The sequence below is a fragment of the Macaca fascicularis genome, chromosome 15, assembly GCF_037993035.2.
Source record: "Macaca fascicularis isolate 582-1 chromosome 15, T2T-MFA8v1.1".
In the NCBI taxonomy this organism is placed as follows: Eukaryota; Metazoa; Chordata; class Mammalia; order Primates; family Cercopithecidae; genus Macaca; species Macaca fascicularis.
Genome location: NC_088389.1, coordinates 84,256,050 through 84,268,994, shown reverse-complemented (window position 1 = coordinate 84,268,994; position 12,945 = coordinate 84,256,050). Strand labels below are relative to the sequence as shown.

The 12,945-nt window shown below is 31.8% G+C and overlaps 1 protein-coding gene across 3 annotated transcripts in view; it reads right to left on the bottom strand.

Annotated features, from left to right (window-relative positions):
• Nucleotides 1–3,899: 3,899 nt before the first annotated feature.
• Nucleotides 3,900–12,945, bottom strand: part of ZDHHC21 (zDHHC palmitoyltransferase 21) — a 74,557-nt gene continuing 65,511 nt past the window's right edge. Inside the window, exons 9-10 of one of the 3 annotated variants that reach the window (XM_005581706.5) lie at nt 10,879–10,922; nt 3,900–10,339 (exon numbers count right to left, since the gene is read on the bottom strand). In XM_005581706.5, the coding sequence (XP_005581763.1) occupies nt 10,207–10,339; nt 10,879–10,922 (177 nt within the window). In that variant the 3' untranslated portion in view covers nt 3,900–10,206. The remainder of the gene's footprint in view (nt 10,340–10,878; nt 10,923–12,945) is intronic. The other 2 variants (XR_001485667.4, XR_284714.5) reach the window with 2 other exon arrangements.

The window sequence follows — 12,945 nt, the reverse complement described above, 5'->3', positions numbered from 1 at the left end:
AGTCTCAAAAGTATGTTGCTCTGCTCTGCCTTCCCCAATTGCATTCCTCCCCAAACAGAGCCAAATTAACTAGATTAAACCACACTTTAGCTTAAAAAAAGTGACAAGCCAGTTTCACTTAACACTGATGAAACAGTAAAAACCATTAATTTTACTAAAGCTTGTTCTTGAGCACACTTTAAATATTCTGTCTGACAAAATGGAAGTACACATAAAGCACTTCAGGTGAATTCCAGAGTTTAATAGTATATTACTAAAGAAAAGCACTTATGTGACTGTTTGAGTTGCAAGCTGAACCAGTCACTTTTTTTCATGGAACACCATTTTATACTTGAAGGAATGACTGACAAACCGCAGTTTTTCAGAGTTGGGTATTTGGCAAGCATCTTCTCAAAAATAAGTGAAGGTAACCTGTCACTTCAAGGACAACTACTGACAGTATGTGGTTGCCAATGACAAAATTCAAACTTTCATGTGAAAATCAGAATTCTGAAAAATGTAATCTGTCTCCATAAACTTAACTGCTTCCCAATACTTACTTTTCTGACAAGGTCAGTGGTAATATTAATCAATTTAATTTTATTTTGTATGGCTAAAAGCAATACTTCTGACAAGACCAGTGGTAATATTAATGAATTTAATTTTGTATGGCTAAAAGAACTTTCCAAAGTGAAAAAGAGACCAGTGGATTTTAAGAATATGAAAAGTTCCTTGGTATTGTTTCAGACTCCACATTGCAACTAACTAAACTTTAAGAAACCATCACTTGAGTATTTGTGTAGTACCAGAGAATATCCAGTTACTTGAAAAGATAAGAATACTCCTCCTTTTTCCAACTACGTTACCTGCACAAGATCAGACTTCTCCAGATACTTCTAACAAAATAACAATTCGATTGGTCTAATGCAGAAGCAGTATGAGACCCAACTTTCTTCTATGAAGGCAGATATGAGAGCTTTGCAGAAACATAAAATCATGGGTCTCTAAATAAAAACGTTATTTATGTTAACACGCAATGAGTTTATGTTTAAATGAATTAGCAACTATTTAAATTTTTTCCCATTTTGTTTCAAATTCTCATAGATCCTGATCAGTTTTATTTTCTATTACAATAAATACTGATAAACATAACTTACATAAGCAAAAATTATTTGGGGCCTGCAGTAATTTTTATGAATGTAATGGAGTCTTGAGACCAAAAAGTTTGAGAACGGTTGTAACTTATCACTAAGAAAACATTATTATAAATGCTAGCTAGAATCAAAACAAAGGAAATTGCAAAAGAAACAAGATTAAAGATTTATAATCCTTAAGTTTGTCAGAAGGCAGACTTTCTGACAAATCTGCTTTGACTTACCAATAGAGCAAAATTTATAGTTTTATTTGGCAAATCTATCAAATAATTTATCTACTAATCTAGGATATTTTTCAAAATTACTTTTCTGGTAATAAAAATTTTTTAAAGAATTTTAAAAATAAAGTTAAACCTCTGTCTTTCAATCTCAGGGCAGTTTCTACTAACTCACTGTTTGTAAGACCTACTGATTGATTTGTCTTTTCAGAGCTGATGATTTTTTTTGGCAAACTCATGTTTACTGGCTTTGTGACTTCTTACAAGAAAAGTAATTAGTTTAGGCTTAAGAACATTTGTCAACAAAAAACTAAGTACTCTTAGAATGTAACTTCTTAAGAGCAAAGTCTTTAATTCAATATTGCCAGATCTAAAACAGTGCCTAGATGTAAACTTAAACTTTCTGCATTTTATTGTATGTACATTATTCCCCTCAAGAAAAAATACTTCTATAAAATAGTGTCTGCCACAATAAATGTTAAATAAATTGGGTGACTGAATCCAGCCATCTGGGTCATCTCTAAGATAAATATGCCTAACTAGAAATATTGCGTTTGTCAATTTCAACCCTAGTATGTACACCTAGTTCTTTTTGAACAGTTAATGAATTTTGTGATTATGGTAGAACAATATCCTAAGACTAGTAATCATGAATAATTATCCACATTGTATAAAATGTTTTAAAGTGACCTATTACATTGGTAGTGCTGAAATCTAGAATTTGGGTTAATTTTCATAAGTAAAAAAGGTAAGATGAGAAAAACAGTCCTAGGTTTTTAAAAAATATTTATTTAAAAATAAGATTTAAAAAAATACAGTACATAATACATTTTGAGAAGTAAAAATTCCACAATTTAAATTAAAAACAATCTGCAAAGAAAATAGAAATATTACGTGAATAAAACTAAATCACTACAATAAATTAAAAACAACAACATTGTTCTTAAGGTAGATACATGGTTTGATTTTCATATTAAGAACCAGTGTAGACTTTTCATCTAAACAAATACATATCAGCTGCATGGTTCCCACTTGTCATTTTCACCCATTTTACTCCCTCAATCTATTCTTATATCCCTCAACCACTATTTTCCCAATTACCATCAGCACAAGAAATGTTGGTGAAGATTTTCTTTAAATTCTCTTAGGGGAAAGACAAGGTAAAAATAAAAGACAATGCAAGGAAAAGAGCACTCAGATCTATACATATTATGCACTGAATAATAAAATGCTTGACAAATTTAAAAACAGGATCTTCCGATGGCACTTGGAACATACTACTATCAAAATAAAAGCATTTTAGGGATATAATACTAGACAGAACTTGGGGTTCACACACAATTTTAGGAGCCTCAAAAATAACACAGATTTTGGCCGGGCGCGGTGGCTCAAGCCTGTAATCCCAGCACTTTGGGAGGCCGAGGCGGGTGGATCACGAGGTCAGGAGATCGAGACTATCCTGGCTAACATGGTGAAACCCCGTCTCTACTAAAAAATACAAAAAACTAGCCGGGCGTGGTGGCGGGCGCCTGTAGTCTCAGCTACTTGGGAGGCTGAGGCGGGAGAATGGCGTGAACCCGGGAGGCGGAGCTTGCAGTGAGCCGAGATCACGCCACTGCACTCCAGCCTGGGAGACACAGCGAGACTCCGTCTCAAAAAAAAAAAAAAAAAAAAATAACACAGATTTTGGCTATTCATTAAACTTGCCAGCCAGATCACACACAAAAAACACTAATTCCAGGGACACAAAGTGAGCTCATACAGCATGATCCATGTGTGCTCTGTCCTTCCAAGAGCCTATCTTTGTCTAATTTTTTTTCTTTAAAATGTTCATCTCTGGGAGACAGTGAATAGTGGTGAATTCTCTACTACTCAGTAACTTGAAAAAGTACTGCATTCAGCCACCCGCATTTAAACCATGCATAAACAAGCCAAATTACTCAGAATCAATATAGTGGCAACATAATCTATGGAATACTGTTGGCAGATTAGAGAGAGACAATGTTGCTTCATCTCATTAGGCTTTCAAACAAATTTTGCTTTCACCTCTAATGATTACGTTCACCTAGATATCTACATATCGTTCAAATGATCTGAAGCCACATTTCACATAAACTTCAGACTTGATTCTTTTTTTCCATTCAGAATTCACTGCAAAACCATATACTGTATCTACATTCAAGGAGAGGTTGATTTTAGCTAACAATAATACAAAATATTTTCGAATGTGATTGTCTGCTTTTCCAATACACACACTGTCACCTTCTTGACAGAATGATTAACCATTTTAGCTGCAGTTGTAAGGACACTGAGTGTTTTGAGAGTTTTAAAGGGAAAAATTTGGAACCAAAATAGTATACACAGCAGTATTACATTTGGACAATTACATTTGAAAGGTGTTTTAAATTACGAGTACACTTAAAGGGTGTTTTTCTTCATTTTTGTAAAACGAACTACTAAGCAAAATTAGTTTTAAAAATAATCTTACCCTAACTTTCTATGTAGAGTGAGCAATCATATTCAGACTTTTTTTTTTCATTAAGTTCAATTTTCTGTTATCAGTTTTGCTTAAATCAAGGTACGTATGCATTTCCTCTTGGGAAAGCATCTCTCTCTCTATATATCTACACACACATATGTACACATACATATATATGTGCACATACATATATTTTAAAGGTGGTCTTTTCTCTTTGTTTGCAAAGTAGACAAATGGCAATATTATTCTTTAAAGCCACTAAAGATTACACACACACACACATACACGCTGAATTCTTGATTTGTAATGAGAATGAACCCTTAACTCTTCATTTTAGTATTTTGTTTCAGTGTTCATTAAAGTGCCCAATAAGCTATATAGTTCATTTATATAAATTAAATATTAGAGTTCTTACTTTTTTATTCATTGTTGCAGAAATAAAACAACTCGTGAAAAGTGCTTCAATTATCTTTTGTAATTTCAGCCTATCAAACTACCTTTTAAAGTAGCCAAGCTATATTAAAATACAAAATTAAAATCCACACATGCCTAACTAAAAAATAGTCCAAGTGAGAAACATTTAAAATCCATTAAATTGCCACAGCAGCATGCAAAAAATAAGATCTGTTAATCAAACTGTTCTTAGTAACATTAAATTCTACTTTATAAACACACAATGATGTGAGAAGAAAACTCAGTCAACCCAAAAGAAAATTAACTCTTTGGTACAGGAATTAAAAATGTCACTCAATGCTAAAGTGAATAGCACCAGGATGTTTTATAGTTGTTGAGGTTATAAAACACTAACTTCAGGCACCAGTAGGTTAAAATATCATCCAATGCATACTGGCAAGAATATATAGCTTGCAATACGCAGATAAGCCTTCCCTTTAGTTAACAGCCTGCAAAATAAACACTGTGTTTAGTCAAACAGGCAGGCGAAGCCACAAAAAAGCCCACAACTTTTGTTAAGCTATTTTGTCCACATCTTTGTTTATATATAAAGCTATCAATACCAAAAAAACCAGTGTTGAACTGTTATAAGCACGACATTACATGTTACAGATATTCAAAATACCAATACAAATGGAGACCTTCAGGGTATCAAGAACTCCAAAATATCCCAAATGTTAAAGTGAAAGCCACCCTTATATATTGTTTATTTTTCCTCTGGTGACAAAATTTTCTATATACTCAGTATCTTTTCTTTGCAATAAAGATTTCCAGAAAAGGTACCAGTTTTTTCAAACTTTGGGCAAACTATTCATTTCTCCTCTGCATTAAATAGCTGTGTTTTCCACATTATTTTTAACACTTCACGTTACCATACTCTACACAATTATAATATTTAAAACTAAAATATTTATTAAAGGCATCTGACCAACTGAAGAGAAACATCAATATAAATTCCTTAAGTTAAATAATTCAAACTAAATGTTTATATGCACTAACAACTCCTCCAATAAAAATGGTATAAATAAGAGATAAGGCTAAATGATTATAGCAAAGAGATTTTCTGATGTCAGAAACTGGCTCCAGTCAACTCTGTTGCTGAGATGCTGATTATTCACGCCCCATCTAGCCTTCTCTCCATCTTAGTAAGTTTTTGGATACTCACTACTCATTTGTACCTATTCTCTAGGATGGACAAGGCAAAAAGAACATAATAATAGTAAAAAACTGTAATGATAATGGAAAATACCAGTAATATCAATGACTTTTAAAATACCATTGTTATTTCTGTTTCAAATTAGCAGGCAGTATTGCAACATCTGAAAAACTGACAAAGATGTAGTAAGTTTTGTTGTTAAAAACTGCACAATGATAATAAATCAGAGAAAAGCCACTTTCCTGAAGTTAAACCATCATCACCTCAAAAGCAGCAGAAATGCTAAATACCGATTAATACACAGAATTACAACATTGGTTCAAAACTGTTCAAGCAAGTTGGTTCTAATACTTTCTCACATTGTACTGTGGAATATTCTAGAATTCAACTGAGAATGACTAAATATAGAGCATAATGAAGTTTGTGATTTATAGATAAATTCAGAGGATGATTTCTAGAGTAAAAGTTAACAAACTTGGGCATTAAATAACACATTCATTAATTATACAGTTAATACTAGCAAGTAGAACACATTAAATGTACATGGCTTATTTGCTACACTTACCAATACTTATGTTTTTTTAAAGCAGTAGTAGAGTTGTGTGAAAATCTAATATTTGTATCTATTAGCAAACTACTCAATGTTTATATGTGTGAATTTTATCAAATAAATTCTAGATATATCTATGTATATTAGAGGTCATGTCAGAAACTTATTTAATAAAGTAACTATAGGTTATTAAACTTGATAAACTTGAGCTAATCTACTGACACAGGAAGCGCAAGAGAAGCAGAGACTAAAGTCCAGAGAGAGACTAGCAGCTCTGTTAATTAATATTAATGGCATATTAAACCAGAGCTTGATACATCGTGATTTTATAGCAATACATGTGAAAACACTTAAACTGCCCCAAGAACAAACACACAGAAAATTGTGTGGCCATAATCTAAATCAATTCACACTTCCTGGTTTGAAATGTTGTCCTAACTTAAGTCTTTATGATTAGCATTCAGAATTAATACACCCTTTGGAGCAAAACATATCACCAACTAGTTACTTGTATGGAAGTGACTTGAACGTCTAACAAAGAATAGTTATCATTAGCCATCATACTTAGAGAAAAATGCCTCTATGCATTGGCAAAAATACAATGATGTTAATTCTGACAGACGTTTTAACTCAGCTGTTACAGTGAGCACTATGTATTATGTTCTCTTTCATTATTAAAAATAAACTATGCTTTTTTTCTGAAAAAGAGTTAATATGTTAACTACAATTTAAAATAGCTATTTCTAATGTTAAGCACAAATATTTTTAATACAACTCTTAAGCAAAATAGTATTTTTATTATAAAGAAACATCAGCTAACTTGATATTTTTAACCTATAAGTCTGGGTTACAAAGTACCAATTGCTCTATAACTGAATGCCTACTGCTTGAGGGGTCCTGAACTCAGTTCATCTTTGCCTACAATCTTAAGCCTACATGAAGCCCATAAACATTTTTGTTTGAAGAAAACAACAGTGACAAATGTGATTGTTAAGGAGGTGTAACTTACAGTATCTAGGTAAAAACCTTTCATTTCCAGAAGGCCGACAAATGACTTTACTGATGTAAAAACATCCTTTAACATACATTTTGCTTAAAATCAAATAGAATGTTTATAAAGAAATACTTCAGTCCAACATACATATTACATCAGTAATCTTACTGCTCACGATTATTTTCTAATGCCCAACACCTTTAGTTGTTTTCATAGTTATCCAGAATACATAATAAATTGGCTACTAAAACTATAGATATAACTCTGGGAAAGGTAAAAAAAAAAAAAAAAAAAAAAGAACAAAGAAAAGAAAAGGAAAAGTATACAAAGAATCATTAATCTCTTAGTTAAGGCATAAGTCAGTAAAAAAAATCATTTCAAAACTGAGTAAAATAAACTAAATGTAGTTTTTTAGATATTCATTAAAACACAGTAAATGCTTGGTTGTCTTTGTAGCTACAATACATTTCTATGTTTTGTAATAAATTGGTCATTTTAAAGTAACAGCTTTTCCAATTCTAAGGAATTACTCTGCCAAAGTAAGGTTTAAAATAAAATACATAAAATAGCTTAGTTTATCCTAATCTAATATAAATTTGTGATTGACAGCAAGAATATAATGGGAACGAACACAAACGAAGCAAAGCAGTCATCACATTCTACGAACTAGAAATAACATCATAAAAACATGTTCATTTTCATAAAATTTTACATTTTTGTACATATACTCCTAAGTTTATACTTTTGATATGTTCAGAATGTGGCTATACTATTTACTTATGGGGCAGTAAATCTTTAGAGCCAGTATAATTACATCAATTAGCCAAAAGAGGGCGCAGAAGGAACACCAGTAGATATGCTTAGGAAACTGACAGTTGGTTTTTCTCTAGTGTAGTCTAACAAGAATTAACAATACCCACAGGAGGGTTAGGTATGCTAACTGGGGAATACTGAAAGTCACAGTGTAAGTATATATAGACATACTTTAATATACATTCTTATGTAAATATACTGATAGATAGCATTTCTGCCATTCAAATAAAATAAGCGTATGCTTTTCTAGTGTATTAGTGTGTAGTCCAATAATTTAAGGGAACTAACTACAGAGTGATCAGGACCAGGAAAGGTAAAGAGGAAGAAGGAAAAGAATATGTCCTAGAAGTGGTAAATCTAGGAAAAATAAGAACACAAATCATCACAGTGGGAAAGAGACCCCGCCCAATACCTTTCAGTGTACCTACTGCTACTACAGGAAGTATAAATCAGCTACAAAGTTCTTTAGGGGATCTTCACTTGGTTCTGCTGTTTTCTCAAGGTCCTTATTTGAAAGGAATGTATACAATATAAGGCATTCAACTGATATCTACCTACATTATCTATATATTACTTCCTTATAAAAGTTCTGTCACCAGGCCAAATGGTGGCCAAATAGCTTGCACAAATTCCAACCCATTTGCCTGACATTAACATTCTAATTTTGTGTTTCACTAAGCTTTATAAATATATTTCTTCTATTTAATTTACTACGTCTCTTTTCAGTACCAATAAATACGTTCATCTGCCACTTCGGAGTTTGTAAGTAATAAAGTATTCCAATTAGAACATGAAAAACATGATATTGACATCTCTGAGAAGTACTTACTCTATTATTTCAGAATATGCTACAAGATATTTACAATTTCTGAAAGAACTAACCACAGTATAGCCAACTGGCTAACAATGGTAACCTTCTGTTTAATTATTTCCCAGGTATTGTTCCTTACTTTCAAAATTAACTAAAAGGAAAATATTAGCATGGTTCATGAACAGTAGACTTTTTCAATCTTCTCTTCAAGGGAAAGACTGTGAGTACATAAATTTTTTAAAAAGATATATGCGTTTTGCAGTATTCTAATGGAAAAAAATTAAAAGCTGAGTTTTCAAAGCATACTAAATGTCTTTTCATACAAATGTTCTATGCCTTGCGAGAGAACATCACTATTAGTAATTTACATTTGTATAAGGTTAATGATAAACACAGATCATTGTATTTTCTTATTTTAGGGTCACTTCCTAACACTAGCTACTAGTAAAAGGTCTCTCAATGCAAATTAGAGCCGGCCAATTAAAATTTAATTTGAATTTAGGGATTATTAAAGGTAAACAAAGTTAGTGACTTTTTTCAGTAGTAGCTTCCTATAAATAAAATTTCTATATGAGTTGGCCAATATATATAAACCTTCAATGTGAAATTTTACATCTACTAGTACATAAATAAAAGTAAAAAGTATAATCTTTTCAAAAGCACAATATTCCTCTTTATACTGTACATTACATATTATCTAGTTATACCAGTATTTTAAAAACATATGCATTCTAATATAACTGCACTAGAAAAGGTAATTGTGAAGTTACTGCAAATTCTCTCCCCTTTTTGCTCATTAAAATCTTAGGGTAAAATAGGAATACATGCCCACTGGTCAGGAGTTCTCCTGGGAGCAAATATTTCAATCACAATCAATAATTACAACAGTAATGGTGAAAACTGAAAAATTATTGTGAAAAAGTTTTTAACATTTCCTTTATAGTAAGGTAGGTAGTTGGTGTTTTACTTCAGTGGTCCTTTAATGTTGGTTTTGGTGAAGAAAAAAGAAGAAAATATAAGAAAGCCACTCCTAAGAAACCAATGCCCGTTTTTTGTTGCTGCTGTTCACTCCTATTGCTGCTGCATTTTTAAAAATGTTGCAGCACATTTAAAAGGAAAGGTTATTTTAAATTGGATTTGAAAAAGAAAATTTACCTATATTATAAGAAGGTGTATCAACTTTTGTAAAACCTGAATAATTAAACTTAGATTTGGTTACTGTTTAAAAGTGAAAATTTAAAAAAAACATCTGAAATTTACCACAAATTAGAATCTGTAACACTGTCAGTACTAAAAGAAATTATGTACAATTATTTCATCCTAATCACTGCCTTTTGAGTTTAATAACAAAAGCATTTAAATAAATCCCTGTGGAAAGCTAATTTGAAAGTAAACATGCTTTAAAACTTAAATATAGATCTTGTATTAGTCCCACAACAGGATCAAGATCACTATTAACATAAAGCCTGGGGCACATTATGATGCCTAAGATTGGTGGGTGGATTTTAATTGACTTGAAGACTGTCATAGTTCTATTATCATAAAACCTGTAACGCATTTCCAGCATGGAGGACCCATCTGTGCCCACCATCCATCTGTTTAGACATGATTGGCAAAGTGGTAGGGAACTCGCAGTGGTTGCCTCTGCCTGAAAGGAATGAACCACAGGATCTTCCAACGAGTGCCAAAAACTTCTGAGAAGGTCTGCTGCCATGGCTTTCGGGGCCTCGATCTACAGAAGACAGCATTATTAGTGAAAGACAGCACTCCCATGGTGCACTTCAGTCAGCTAAAACAATACAGGTTGGCTGGGGATCCATTACTGGACTCTGATGAATTGTGTCCCAGCATCATAAATACAGCTTTTCTTTCATTATGGCATGCAGCTGAGTTTTAACTCTGGATAGCAGATATTGTATCTGTGTCGTCAATCAACCGAGCACAACTTTTGAAGCAGAGGAAAATCTCAGGATTAACAGAATGTGTGTCAACAACACAGTAGCAAATCTCTTTTGATGTACTTTCAGGACAAATAATTTAACTTACTTTAGTTAGACAAGGCGCGAGAATGATCAGCATTTTAGTGTGAAAACTATCATGGCTGGAAAACCCCTACTGTAAGACTGGGGTAGGCTTGTCTAGCACAGGCCTCAGACAAGGCACCAAAAAAAGCCATCATTATATTATCTTTTACTACATGCATATATTTCTCAAATATGTCCAGTTCTTTCCATTTTTAAATAATACTATATACTTCAGTTTTATACTTACATATCTTCACAACAGTTTGACATCTTTTCAATAGATGTTGTATCCTATTAAAAATAAAAAATTACATTCAGATGTAACAAAGTCATTAAGTCTTTATTCTGTATCCATTCTATGATGTTTTTAATCTTATTCCAAGAATATTCTAAAGATTTAAACAGTTTATATATGAGTATTATGAATTTTAAATGATCTTTCATACATTGCTGGAATCCCCTTGGAAAAACAAAATCAACATTATATTATGCAAAAAAAAAACCTATTTAAATACAAAAACCTCACAAAAATTGTGAGAGTATCACTTCATTAAAATATAACCTTTTATTACACTTGCTTTCTTGATGATTCCTCTGAAAGTCTACAATCTACTTTCAATTTAACTGTTAGTGAATATGCATTAAAAAATAAATAGTAAAATGACATATGAAATAAACTAATGAACAGAAAACTGCCTAAGAGAGTGCTACTGGTTCCAGGTTTCTGTAAACAACAACAAAATTCAACAAGGCAATCTATGAATTTGCCATATTACAACATCTATTATTCTGAAAACTAAACTGACCAGAGTTCTTTTTTAGCAGAAAAATAACCTTTTTCATAATATAATTTCCTAATTGTATGCTTTCTATGAGGCTCTAACATAAATATGTAAAAAAAACCAAAAAACAAAAAACAAAAAACATTTCAACAAACAGAAGATCGCTTCTAGAAATGCTGGTTTAATTTGTGTTATCAGAAGACTTATCATTAGACTGGTAAATTGTTACAAGTAATAGCCAAATAATCAAAATACAAATTACACAATCTTATTTTTAGGTATTTATTTGTATTTTAAATATACTTTGAAACAGTGCAAAAGAGTACATTCATTCAAATACACCAAAAGCTGGAGAAGTTTTCCTCTTTTTATCCCTTACTTTACCTTAACACTTTGTTTACACATAGGTAGACTTATTAAGCAGTACGATTCATGCGAACACTTGTGGCTGCAAGTAAAATCCCAAGAACTTATTTGGCTGTAAAACTTTTCCAGTGATGCTAATAAACAGCACTTTCACTCAAAAACAACTCTTTAGAGATGTTAAATAAATAGTTCATAATATTAAATTCTCATTATGAATAGTTGCATAACTACAGTTAGCCTATATAAGAGAAAACTGATCTACTTTTAAGATAACTAATAACCAATAACAGAGTTTCATTTACAGATTTTCCAGGAATTTTTTAAAAGTTATAGATTAGCTACATATTCTATATTCATTAGTTTTCCTATGAAGCTTTGTAATTCAAGGTATCCAGTGACAATTCTATTAATAATTAACCTTTCTCAGCTCTGTTGTAATTTCCTCAAAATGTCTTACTTTATGAAAACACAGTCTACAAACATATGAGAAAATTGATTAGGGTCTCAGAGGAAATTTGGGCTTCAGGTTCCACATTTGTAAAGGAAGTAAGTGAAGTCATTTTTCTTAGAGTTTTGATAGTGACACATTGTTCCAAAGCAATTAAAACAGCTTGTGCAAAAGTACAAAGAAAAAGATGAGATAGAAGTCAAAGAGAAAGATGAAATAGAATAGCTATTAGGAAACGTATATGAATGGCCTAAGATCGCAGATGTGGACAACACTTAAAAACTATACAGTATTCCATGGTGTATAAGGCAAATGCAAGGTCAGACTACTCTCACCAGCTAAGATTAAGGGCAATTTTTACTGTGCAGAAATTACAACTTGCTTATAATCCTAAGGGATTTATTGGTGGCATTAAAAAAATCTACTTTAAAGATTTCAGATTTAGATTTCATACAGAAAAAGCTTTTATTTTCAAGTGTTTTTGATACCTTTCTTGAATCTGTTTTGGGAAATAACTAGAATACTATCTATCAAATCATCATGAGCATGGTTATTCGGTTATTCTTTCAAACAATGTGATGTTTACCATTACTTTATGAGTAGGATTTGTGAGGTTAGCCAAAATAGGCTATTTTTTTCCTCTAGAAATGGCAAATGCTCATCTCTCTGTAATTCTGCTATCCAGAATACTGTTAAAAGTACAATTTGTGTTTTGGTA